The sequence below is a fragment of the Apis dorsata genome, unplaced genomic scaffold (genome assembly GCF_000469605.1).
Source record: "Apis dorsata unplaced genomic scaffold, Apis dorsata 1.3 scaffold_517, whole genome shotgun sequence".
Classification (NCBI taxonomy): Eukaryota; Metazoa; Arthropoda; class Insecta; order Hymenoptera; family Apidae; genus Apis; species Apis dorsata.
This window is the reverse complement of record NW_006263742.1, coordinates 387665-400256: the sequence shown is the minus strand read 5'-3', so window position 1 is coordinate 400256 and position 12592 is coordinate 387665. Positions and strand designations below refer to the sequence as shown.

The window sequence follows — 12592 nt, the reverse complement described above, 5'->3', positions numbered from 1 at the left end:
TATTTAATTTAAATAATATGAATATTTAACTTCAAATATAATTGTGCAATTTTAAATTTTATTATTTTGTACTCATATTGAATTCAAACAAAAAACTGTTTATATAATTATAATATTATACATAAGATGACGGTAAAAAGTACAAAATATATTGTGTATATATATTTTACTACGCATGAAACTTTAGGTACAGCAAGCTCACCTGATGCAACAGATGGAGTACCGCGAGTGACATGTCGTTTTGGTAAAGTAGTTTGTAATATAATTTCTCTTTTCTTTCAATGTCGTTTAACGTTATAGCTTGCCAATTGCTTGCCAATTCAAGAAACGTCGCAGAGCCACTGTGCTGTGAAAAATGTATACTAATAGATTTTTTTATTAAAATATTATTTTATTCATGGCAGAAACAATATATTTTTATGTTGTAATGGAATTCATTCAAAATATAATCTTATGTATTATGTCTTCATCTTTAAATATTTATTCTTTCAGCAATATTAGCAAATTAAGTTAAATTTATCATACACATTAAATGGGCATGGTTTAACATTATCACAAATTATATCCTTTGTTCATATATCTGTTTGTGTTTTGTTTTTTGTTTGTGTGAAAGATATATTGTTTTTATTTCCTTATTTAAGATTGATAATAATTTGTTATAATTATTATTTTTAATTTTTAAATAAATAATTTATATTATATTATATTAATTAATATTTAAAAATGAAGTTTTTAGTTATTTTTTTATTTTATCATTTATTACTATTACATATAATATAATTGACTCAATTTAATACTGAATAGTATGTATACAAGTAGTATGTTAATACAATATTAATTAATTTAATATTAAATATAATATTATAATATTTAATATTAAATATAATATAATTAAATATAAAATATAATATTAAATATTGTGTTCTTAAATATTATTATATATTTATACATATACACATATTAATTAATTAAATATTAAAACTTATAAATTAAATAAATATTGAAAAAAATATTAAATCATTTACGAAATATTAATATATTTCGATAATTATTACTTTTAATTAAAAGAAAAGTGTATATAAATGAAATTAATGAAAATGATAATTTTATATAATTGCATCTTTTGGAATGAATTATTTTTAATTAATTTGATCACATAGAACACACAAATTCAGTGCCAATCTTTTAATAGTAGCACAAAGCACATGTATCATACACAAATTTTAAAATTAATAATAGAAGATTCATTTGATATAAGATAAAATTATTTTTGTTATAGGTGAATCAAATGTTTACACATTAGGCAATATTGGTGCACATAGAATTGTATGCACAAAACTACCAACTGTAGGTCATACAAGAGAAGCAATGACTGCAGCAGGAAATACAACTACCAGATTATTAGGTAGTATTTTTTGATTTATTTTTAATTGATAAATTTGCTTGTGATGAATTTTATAATTCCTTGTATCTAAATATTTTATATTTTTGTTAGGTACGTTTCAAAAGGTTGATTTTGTTTTCTTAATTGGAATTGGAGGAGGTGTACCACATTACACAGATTATAATAAACATGTACGACTTGGTGATGTGGTTATATCTTATCCTACTCCTTTAAATAATAAATATATCTATGTTTATTGTGAAAGTGCAAAGACAAATGAAAATGGTGATTATCATTTTGAAACCAAAGAATATTGTCCACCAAATTTATGCCTTCAAGAAATCGCTGCTAATCTTAAACATCAGGTAAGTTGTTTTAAATTTTTGAATTTATAGTAAAGATTTGGAATAATTATTATTTTGACGATTCTAGTCGGAAAATGAGTCAAATCCTCCATGGCAAACATACCTGAGAGAAGGTTTAGATATTTTGACTAATCAAACAGAGCATGATTTTAAATCACCTCCACCAGAATCTGATAAATTGTACATGGCTATTGGTGAAAGAGACGTCATTGAAGTTGCACATCCTACTGCACCTTCAGATGCGATATATAAAAGGTTATTATTATTAAATACATATTTTTTTTTTATAAATTCATTCGTCAATTATCAATAAATATAATCATAAGTTACATAATTTATTTATATTCTATTATTATATTTTTAATATTATCGACCAGATAGTTTTAAATTTAATGAATTTTTAATAACTTTTATCATATTTATTTTATATTTATTGTTATAAACCTAATTCGATGTTCCAGAATAAATGGTTGTCCACGAATTCATTTAGCACCTATAGCATCTGGTAGATATATTGCACGTGATGATCAATTGAGACAGAAATTTGCAGTTCGTTTTGGAGCTCTTGCATTTGATACAGAAATGGATGCTGTGGTCGAAAGTATTTTGGGTAATTGTCGTGAAAGTTTTGCCGTTATTCGAGGTATTTCTGATTATAAAGATGGTTCCCGCATAAAAGAATGGCAACCTTACGCGTCTTTAGCTGCTGCAAGTGTAATGAAATCTATCATTTGTGCTATGGATCCACCTACTAATGTGTAATATTATTTATTAATATTATTTTTAATGTTCGTTTTATTTCATTCGATATAGTATTTTATGCAATATTTGGTAAAAATATTTTACATTATTTTTTATATATAAGATGGACCAACTATATTCATTAATTAGAACAATCGTAGTTTCAATTGGCGTATTGAATATAATGTGTATACGCACAAGTTGCATAATTCATGATTATTTAACAAGTAATAATTTCTTTTTTTTATATATATATATATTTCAAATTGCATTTAATGTGATACAGATCATATATTTTACAATCAGAAAAAAATAATATCGTGATCAAAATATATATATGATCGTGATCAAATACGTAGAAATCAGAAAGTAAAATGCACCAGTGCATTATAATTAATTAAGGGAATAGTTAGTATGACTTTTACAAATAACTTTTTTTAGTAATATATATCAAAAATAATTCCAAATAATTTCTCAGAATTGCTCAGAAATAAATCTGACTGGTAGAAATGTAATCCATTTTTAAAATTTATTTTAACATGAATATTTGAAGAATTTACAATTTCTATTTCTAAATGTATCTTTTCGATATTATTTGATAATCTAATATTTACACACTTTTTTTTACACACTATTTACACACTCAATTTGCTACACTTAGTTCATTTCCTAATTTTAGAAACATTTTAGAATATCAATTTGATATGATTTTATGAAATAATAATGATATATGATTTTATAGAATTATTCATATATTTTGTACTTTTCATCTCATCTATTGTCATTTTATTATTTAAGTACAATATCAAGAAATTAATACATAAACGAAAACGGTTCAGTGATTTTAAGACTGGTGCCATTTTCGTTCTTTTGAACACATATAAAACTTTTTTATTAAATTTTAACATAATAAAAAAGTTTTGTATGATTAAAAAATCATACGTTTGCAATAGTTGTGTAATTTAAAAATAATTATAGTAATGAGGCTCTTGAATATTAAATATTAACGGACAGGATCCGAAATAAAGTAGATACAAGAATTACACAAAGCTTTAAATAAAGCCTCAAAATACGTAGACCAGCAAAATAATTTAGATTTAGAATACGATACCTGAAATTGAAGTATGTTTGGCAGTATTTATCTAAATACGATCAAATTATCGTTAAAAAAAATTATCCTAGTAAATATTACATGTTTATCAGAATATATCACCGTTTCAAACAAATCTGTCCATTTTATCTATGAGGTGCGTAATAAATATATTCACAATTTTCGAATTCAATGAAAGAAATATAAATAAGTAATTACGTCCAAAAGTTTAATTGCATTTAAAAATATATATATAATAAGTATATATAAAAATTTAATCAAAGTAAAAATGATTTTAATAATAGATTTAATACAATTGATTTTTTTCAATTTAATTTGTTAAAAACTTTTTATAATTGTTTAAACTTTATATTATAACTTTTATTTTATAACTTATTTCTTTTTTATATTATATTCTTTTTTATATTTAAATTAATATCTTCATATGATTTAATATATTTTATTATATTCATTTATCACATATGTCATTTTTATATATTTTCAAATGATAAATAATTCGTTACAAATTGTGAATACAATACAGGTTGTGAATATACATTGTTCCTATTTCACTCTGCAGATTTAACTTCATTTCTTTTTTTGATAGTTTTGCTAGTGTAGCTTGAAAGAATCTTATTGTCCATAAAGATAAATCGGTTCATGTTCCAATAAGAAAAAAATAACATATTATGTATGTATCATCACATATATCTTTTTTATATTATAATTTACTGGATAAATTAAATCTGTATTCATATATTTCAGAGATAGAAAATTTAACGATATTTTAGAACAATATCGTTTCAAAATTATAATAATTTAATACATATAAAAGCAATTATATTTGTATTTATATTAAATTGTTAAAATAAATTTTTATTATTTATTGATTAAATATCTCTTTAATATTGTATAAAAATAAAATATTTTAAATTTGATAGTTTCGATTTTTAGTTCTAATTTCAATAAGTGCTATTAAACATTTGGACGATGATGTATGCACCAAATATATTTAAATTGTACAAGTAATTTAACATTAGTTAAAGTGCCAATGTGTTCAATATATTTGGCTAGTGCAGAAATAAGAGAAATTTTTCTGAAAGATAAACGAATGAACAATATATGTTTTTTTTTTAATCAAAGAATTTAATTTATCATTATCTTCAAGAATTTAATTTATTGAATAATATATTATCTAGGAAGAAATCTGAATCTTTTCTTTTGAGAATGTTTTATTCGTTTTTCTTTTAGATTAATATCCTCTTTATTTGCGCGATAGACCAACATCATTGAATTCTACTGCCTCTTTGAAAATTCCATAAATAAGCGTGAATATTCAAATATTTGAAAATCTTTTTAAAAAAAAAATCAATAATATATGTAAGCTTTGTTAACAACATCAAATATAACTTCTTCGCATTTCAACATCTTTATAGATTCTAAAGCACAGGGTAGCATAATGAGAATTTTATATTTAAATGACATTTTACTTGAGCATAAATCTAAAGAATGAAAAGTAGTATTAGATTACATTTAAATACATATATATATGTATCGTTGATAGCGACAAAATCTTCAATTCTAGCATTAGGCACATAGTCATTAATCAAATGTCTATATTTATTTATTTATTCATTATAAATTAAGCAATCTAATTATCAATTTAATTATTCAAGATATGATCATCGTTTTAAAATATTACAATATCTGTATATTTTACTTTCAAAAATATTATTTTATATTGTTTCAAACATAAAGATATACGATATCATGCAAATAGAGAAAAAAAAATGAAAGACGAGTAAAAAAAAAATCATAATAATAATAATAAAATCTCAGATCAATTTAATCAATGAAAAGAATCACTTGTTGCGTAGAAGCACATTTTTAAAAAAAATTCTATGAAATATAAAGAGTAACTATCATAAATAAATGAATATATATATATATACACACATATTATTATAAATATATGCAAATACGTATAGATATACAATTATTTAAAATATTTAATATATATATATATAATATATATCATATATACAAATCATAAATTATATTACGTGGTGAAACTTTAAATTCAATTTACCTGACGATAACAGATTCCTAAGGCCTAAATAATTATGTACGAAACGAACGAAACTTTGTTAATATGTTTAAGCGGGGCTTTCAAGCTTCGAGCTTCCAAACTATTATATGTATTTACATATATTTACGTTTAGTATTACGCGCTTTCAACGCTAGTCGCACTATTGTGTTTTTCCGTCTATTTATAATATAAACTTTAAGTGGCAAATTATTGTATACGCATACATATATAGCATATAATCACTTCGTCCACTTAATTTATATTTAACCTTCGAAGTACGTTGATAAGGTGAATCAAAAAAAAGATTGGATCAAAAATGACCCGACCAATCGATTTAAACTTATTCAATTTTCGTAATGTAATTAACTTTGTTGTCAATTAAATCGATCGAATCAAAAGTGACTTATCTATCGGGCTACGAGGGTTAAAACAAATTTATTATGTATATTAGTATCCATAATGAACATACAATCGCAATGGATTTCGATTTTTATTCGTTCAAACGTTCAAATGACTTTTAAAAAATTCTTTCTCGATAATTTCAGATCGTTAAAAAAAATTCCAGTTTAAGCCTTTAGAATTTTAAATGGGTTGTCAAATATGAATATTTTGTAGTATTTTTGTGCAATTTTTTTTTCTTACTTTAAATTGTTTAATAATAATTGTTATTAATGTAGTGTTTAAATATTTTTGGTATACATAGAATGCTTAAAATTTGATAAAAATTCAACGAGGATAATAACCCCTTAAGAATTAACTGTAAGGGTTGAAAATATTGGGAATACTTGAATTTTATTACGTAGCGAAAAGAAAAAAAGAAATTATACTTCAAATTTTAAATAGTCTTCCGATCGTCAAAATTAATCATCAACGTTTTTAATTAAGATCTTGATATTTCAGTTTAAGTTTATTGCTTGTATTTAGCATGAACAACATATTGTCAACAAAATGGGTGCTACCAAAATATTTTCGTAATAAGATTTTTCCAATATTAATGAGACTACCTATTTTTATCGAAAAATAAAATTTTATGTATATAAAATATACATTATATAATAAAATGGCTTATTAAAGCTTATAAATTTACAATTTAGATAAAATGTTAAACATTACTTTGATTACAAGTAATGAAATTTTATAATTTCAAAATAAAATAGATTCTTTCTCTTGTTTCCAATTATTGGAAAATATTCTGGTTTCTCCCATAATGAGTAACGCAGTTTCGTTTAGAATTGTAATGTCTACAGGGGAAAAGAAAGCAAAGTGTTGTGTCTAATTATAAGTTACTTCATCGCGGAAAAGAAACTGTGATAATATCTGGGCTTTTCTGTGTGAAGTAAAAGAAGTGAAGAGAGATAGCCATAATATAAAATAAATCAGTTCTGTAGAATTTGATTCTGTTACGAGATAGATCGTTAAGGAACTAATAAACGTAAAAGAACTAATGATAAAACTTAAAGAGAGAGGGAAATATCGCTGAAATCTTATTAGAAAAAATTGAATGTATAAGTAGTAAAAAGTCTGGAAGCAAAGAACCAAATATCATCATAATATTTTATTAAGAGATATTTTACGTTTATTTAAATTATCTTTTTTCTCTGAAAAACGACAAATTTGCAAGAATAAATACATATATGTATAATGTGTTTATCAAATATGAAATATATATTTCACTTTTAATTTTATTAATGATATTCTTTATAAGATAATGAATATTTTCTTTTTTTATTTGATATGATTTAGGAAAAAATTTTTTATTCGATATTTTATTATATTTATGTATAATAATAGAATAATAGAAAAAAATATTAAAGATGATAAATCATTTTTTAAAAAAATTTATATAAATATTTGATAAATATATTATATAATTTTGTATAATATTGTTTTTGCAATACAATACTGCAAAATTTATATATGTAATGTTTGAAATTAGATGATTACTTTTGTTTAGATAAATTAAAAATTCTTGTTGTATAAGTTTCATGTAAGAACTCTGTGGTATTTCATTGCCGTAAAATCGTTTCAATAAATAGAGGTCCATTGTTCCTATGTTTATTACCATATCTCATGTCCAATTAATATTGGTTTATAATTATCGCAATTCAATTAGAATTGATTTTAATATTTTTAGTTTGATTAATGACTTGAAAACAATTCGTTTGAATTTGTAATGATTAATTGTTTTATTATACTATAGATTTTTTTATTTTCAATTCTTTATAATATAGAATCGAATTAGAATAGAATGATCATATGGACGAATAATAATTTATATTTGTGATCAATGATATATTTTATACTAATAATTATTGCTTTTGCATTTATTACAATAAATCTATGATCAAGTAGTTTAGATAATTTATCATGGAATTATAATATTTAAAACATTTAGAATCAAATTAATTTCATTTAATTTGAATATGATAACGAGAATTTCAGAAAAATTTGATTCTAGGTGTTCATTTTAATTATCTATATTTATTAAAATAGAATTTCTTCTATTTTTTTTACTTGTATCTATATTTAATTAGATATTTAGAATAGATAATAAATGTAATAATTTTATGAATTTTGTCGTTTAATTAAATAGAAAATTATTTTACATTGTATATTCAACAATTATTTTATATTATTGATTGCTATTTATCTTTTTCTTTTGTTCTTATATATTTTAGTGTAGTTTTTATATTAAAGATCTCGATTTATGTGCAATATTCATGTATAATTTTTATGTTAACAATAAAGTATCAATCTTTAGAAATAACATATTTCTATATTACTTGATATAATTCCATTAAAATACACAAATTATTATTTCATATTTAATGATGATATAAATTTATCTAAATAAAATATTATATATTTTTTTATACATTTGATGAAATTATAATTTCATATTCCAAATTGAAAAAAAACATATAATTTATTCATAGAGAATATTTTTATTTTATTTTTGAAACTTTTAAAAATTGAAAAATATGAAATTTTTAAAAGTTTTTAAACAATATATTTTCTTTTCATCTTCAGATTTTTCTTCTGATAAAAATTCTTTCAATCAACTGTAAAATTGAGGTAAACGTTATTAATCAAATATATTTTATTTTATTTTATTCATTTTTTTTTTTTCGTTTATGTATATTTTTATTTCTTATGATTTATCTATAACTTTTTCATCTTTCACGATATTTTCATCTTCATATTTTATAATCGGCATTGCTATCAATTTCTGCATTTCATGATCGTTTTTGGTTGACTTACCATATTTATTCCATGGTTGCTCCTCTGCCGTTCCAAATATTAAAAATACAATAGTCCCAAGCACAGAAGCACCACCACTTATAAGAAAAACTTTTTGCCATTGCAATACGGTTTGCTGGAAAAATATATATATATAAATTAATATAAATTATCTTTCAATTTTATTTCTAGCAAGAAATAACGTTTCTTGTATATATATTATATATGTGTACATATATTATTATATATTACATATGTTATATTTCAAACATAATCAGAAATAAAAAAAATTTATAATAAGAAAAAAAAGAGAAGAGAAGAAAATTAAAAATTAAAAAGACACTATGTAAACATATATTGAAATAATATTTAAAAACTTTATTAATTCATAAAGATAATTCATGAAAGAAAAATAAAATTCATAAAGAATGAATTTTTAAACAAAGATACATTTTACTTTTATTTTCAAAAATTTTAAAGAATAGTTTTTGTTCCTTCAACCTAAATGATTGATATTTCATTTAAGAACTATATGAAATATTATAATAAAATGATTAATAAATTTTTTAATGTCTTGTTAATTAATATGTTAATTAATATAATAATCATACTTACTTTATCCACTGTCAAAAGACCGGTCACAATTGGTGGAACAAATGCAAGGCTTAATACTATCATTCCAGAAAAACCAAGATTAATACTAGCAAAATTTGGACTTAAGTCCACGAGGGTTGCTAAAGTACCAGCGGAAAGTGCGCCATTTACAGCTACTCCGGATGTCATGAAAATCGCTGCAAGTACTGGATAATATCCGCAAAAACTTAATAGGCAGACAAAAATACCTTGCATTCCAAGAGATACAAATACAGCCAATTTTCTAGTATTAGTTACGCTCATTTTCTTATTAGTTATGAGCCAATCACTAAAGACTGAATAATAATATGAGAAAACCATTCTCAATAAATGTGGAGCTCCAGAAATAATACCAGTCTGCAATTGAATTTATATTAATTACTCTTTTCTTATAGCAATATCTAAACTGTGGATATCTATACAAACTATAAAAATTTTATGAACGTAATCATACAGATAAAATTGAAATAAAATCTGTTTCGCTATTTAAATCATGTACATTGTATTTTATGCACACTATTCTATAGATTTTTGTACATTTAAATTTTCTATAAATATATAAATTTTTACAATTTGATCATCACTAATGTTTCACGAAATATTATATTAATTCAAGCATTCAAAAATTATTTTTCAGGGAAGTGATTTTGGAAATTAACAAAATATCTCTGTACCATGGTAATATTCCATCCATGAATGACGCTGAAGTAAGTTGGAACGTGCGTTAATAAGGTGAAGAGAGCCCATCCTCCACCCGTTTGTGAAATTATTACAACCCAAACTGGAATCGATGTTAATATAGATTTCCAAGGTACTTTTTTCACCTCTTCATCAACTGAATCGGCAATGCTGTCTAAAATATATTTTTTCTCTTCGTCAGATATTCGAGGATGTTGCTGAGGTGTGTCAAACGCGAAGAAGTACCAGAAGCAATACCTTTCAAATTATTTTTCAAATTTATTTTTTGTAATAAACATCATTTAACAATATTGTGGATAATATATTTTGCATATTTATCATACATAAATATTTCAATTAAAATAAAATTACCAAATGACACCGATCAACGATGTTATGTGAAAAGTGGCGCCCCAATTGAGTCCTCTAATAATTATTGCGCAAAGTGGATAAGTGATAGCAGCACCTACAGAACCACCTAAAACATGACATATTTAGAAATCCTATTATTATTTTGTCGTAATCATTTTTCAAATCTTTTTTTCAAAATTTTTCAAATTTTAATTAATATTAATTATTGAATAGTACGTATATTAAATAAATATAATAATAAAATTATTCCAGGTACTTTACCCAAATAAGAACTAACAAATCTACTTCTCTCATTTGGAGGAATCCATTTGGCAGTCATATTGTGCATAGAAGGCCACACAACACCCTAAATAAATCTTCCATAATTCCATTCTTTTAAAATATATGCATTTGTTGTTTGTATTTACTTACTGCGAAAAAACCTTGAAGAATTCGTAAAATCACAAGAATATAAAGCTGATATGTTGCAATCGGGATAATGAAGCCAATGATCGCTGGTAATAAATTTCCCATTCCAAAAACAATTTTCGTACCATAATTTCTTGCTAAAAACCCACCAGGAATTTGCGTTGTCCAATGTAACCAGAAATAAGATCCCAAAGCTAAATTCTGTTCGTTTTCGTTCCATGCAAATCGATCCTGAAAGCAAAATTAAGTTTTACTGTATAATATAATAATTCATACTTATTACATTTATAATTATTTATATTTTACATTAATAAATAAAATCAAAAAAAGAGTTCAATATTGAGAATATATTTTCACAGTGAAAAGAATGTTAAGTAAAAAAAACAATAGTTTGATATTATGCAATATGAGAATATAAAAAAAAAAATAATATAAATAACTATATTCCAATAATTTCAATATTCCAATATTCCAATAATAAATATTTTAACATATATAGAATATTGAATATTGAAAATATAAAATATACAGCTTATTAAAATATTTGAACGCTTTTTCATTTTTTAATTTATTATTATTGAATTGTTAATGATAATTTCTTAAATTTAAGTTTAACATAATTATACAAAAAAAAGGAAAATTTTAAATTACAGAGAGTTCAGAATTTAGTGCACTTTATTATTTAGTATTCATTTTATAACAAAAATTTTCATGCAAAATTGTATTCAAAATATAAAAACTGAAATTTTGAAAATTTATTTCATTTCTTTAAAAAGATTTTTCATCAACAAAAAAAATTTCTTCATATTCAATCATTCCTTCATTATGTTTTGTACACAAATTTTTATTTAAATCAAAATATTTAGATTAGATGAATTTTTCTATAAAATAATATTGAAATATTTTTATTAATCATATGTTAATACAAAAAAATATAAAAATATACTTACTTCATATTTCAAAATTGAAATATTCGAAGGTGTGGTTACACCATTATTTCCAGGTGTTTCAGGAGGTATTACCATTGACACAATTGTCAAGTGCAAGTTTAATCTCAACATATAATTGATGGCGAAACCACAAAAAACGAGGTACCAAAGCACATCCCGACATGTAAAAAATTCTCTTCCTTGAAGATATTTAATTTTAAACATAATAATTTCTTTAAAAAAATCAACAAATTTTGTCATTATTTATGTTATTATGAATTATTATTTAGAAATTATTTCTATGCACAACATGATAATATGATAATATTATAATGTTTATAATTAATATATAATATAAATGGGAAATAACATAAGATATTTGAAATAAAAAGATCATAGAATAGAGATAATTTAAAAATCTAAAGTTTGTAGCTTGGCCAAAAAGCAAATATTAAATTGTAACAGTATATAAAATTTTGTACATCATTTGTAATATCATTTATTGAACGATAATAAGACTCTTTATATTTTATTTTATAATGTTTAAATAGAGAATTTAGCATCAATTAAAAACGATGGTATTATTTGTTATTCAATTATATATAATTAAAAAAAATGCAATGTATTCACTATTAATATTAGATTACATTATAATCTAAAAAT

The 12592-nt window shown here is 22.5% G+C and overlaps 2 protein-coding genes across 8 annotated transcripts in view; one reads left to right on the top strand and one right to left on the bottom strand.

Annotated features, from left to right (window-relative positions):
* LOC102674931 overlaps nucleotides 1-2977 on the top strand; it is a 7761-nt gene extending 4784 nt beyond the window's left edge. Inside the window, exons 9-13 of one of the 2 annotated variants that reach the window (XM_006620536.2) lie at nucleotides 188-244; nucleotides 1280-1405; nucleotides 1496-1749; nucleotides 1817-2004; nucleotides 2211-2977. In XM_006620536.2, coding sequence (XP_006620599.1) covers nucleotides 188-244; nucleotides 1280-1405; nucleotides 1496-1749; nucleotides 1817-2004; nucleotides 2211-2511 — 926 coding nt within the window. In that variant the 3' untranslated portion in view covers nucleotides 2512-2977. The remainder of the gene's footprint in view (nucleotides 1-187; nucleotides 245-1279; nucleotides 1406-1495; nucleotides 1750-1816; nucleotides 2005-2210) is intronic. The other variant, XM_006620537.2, reaches the window with a different exon arrangement.
* Nucleotides 1-12592, bottom strand: part of LOC102675139 (sialin) — a 29310-nt gene that overhangs the window by 10001 nt on the left and 6717 nt on the right. For 2 of the 6 annotated variants that reach the window (XM_031512812.1, XM_006620542.2), the window contains exons 2-7: nucleotides 11004-11231; nucleotides 10854-10938; nucleotides 10593-10698; nucleotides 10217-10478; nucleotides 9525-9899; nucleotides 8800-9045 (exon numbers count right to left, since the gene is read on the bottom strand). In XM_031512812.1, coding sequence (XP_031368672.1) covers nucleotides 8821-9045; nucleotides 9525-9899; nucleotides 10217-10478; nucleotides 10593-10698; nucleotides 10854-10938; nucleotides 11004-11105 — 1155 coding nt within the window. In that variant the 5' untranslated portion in view covers nucleotides 11106-11231 and the 3' untranslated portion in view covers nucleotides 8800-8820. Of the gene's footprint in view, nucleotides 1-92; nucleotides 347-8691; nucleotides 8732-8799; nucleotides 9046-9524; nucleotides 9900-10216; nucleotides 10479-10592; nucleotides 10699-10853; nucleotides 10939-11003; nucleotides 11232-11950; nucleotides 12130-12592 lie in introns of those variants that run through there. The other 4 variants (XM_006620539.2, XM_006620540.2, XM_006620541.2 and 1 more) reach the window with 4 other exon arrangements.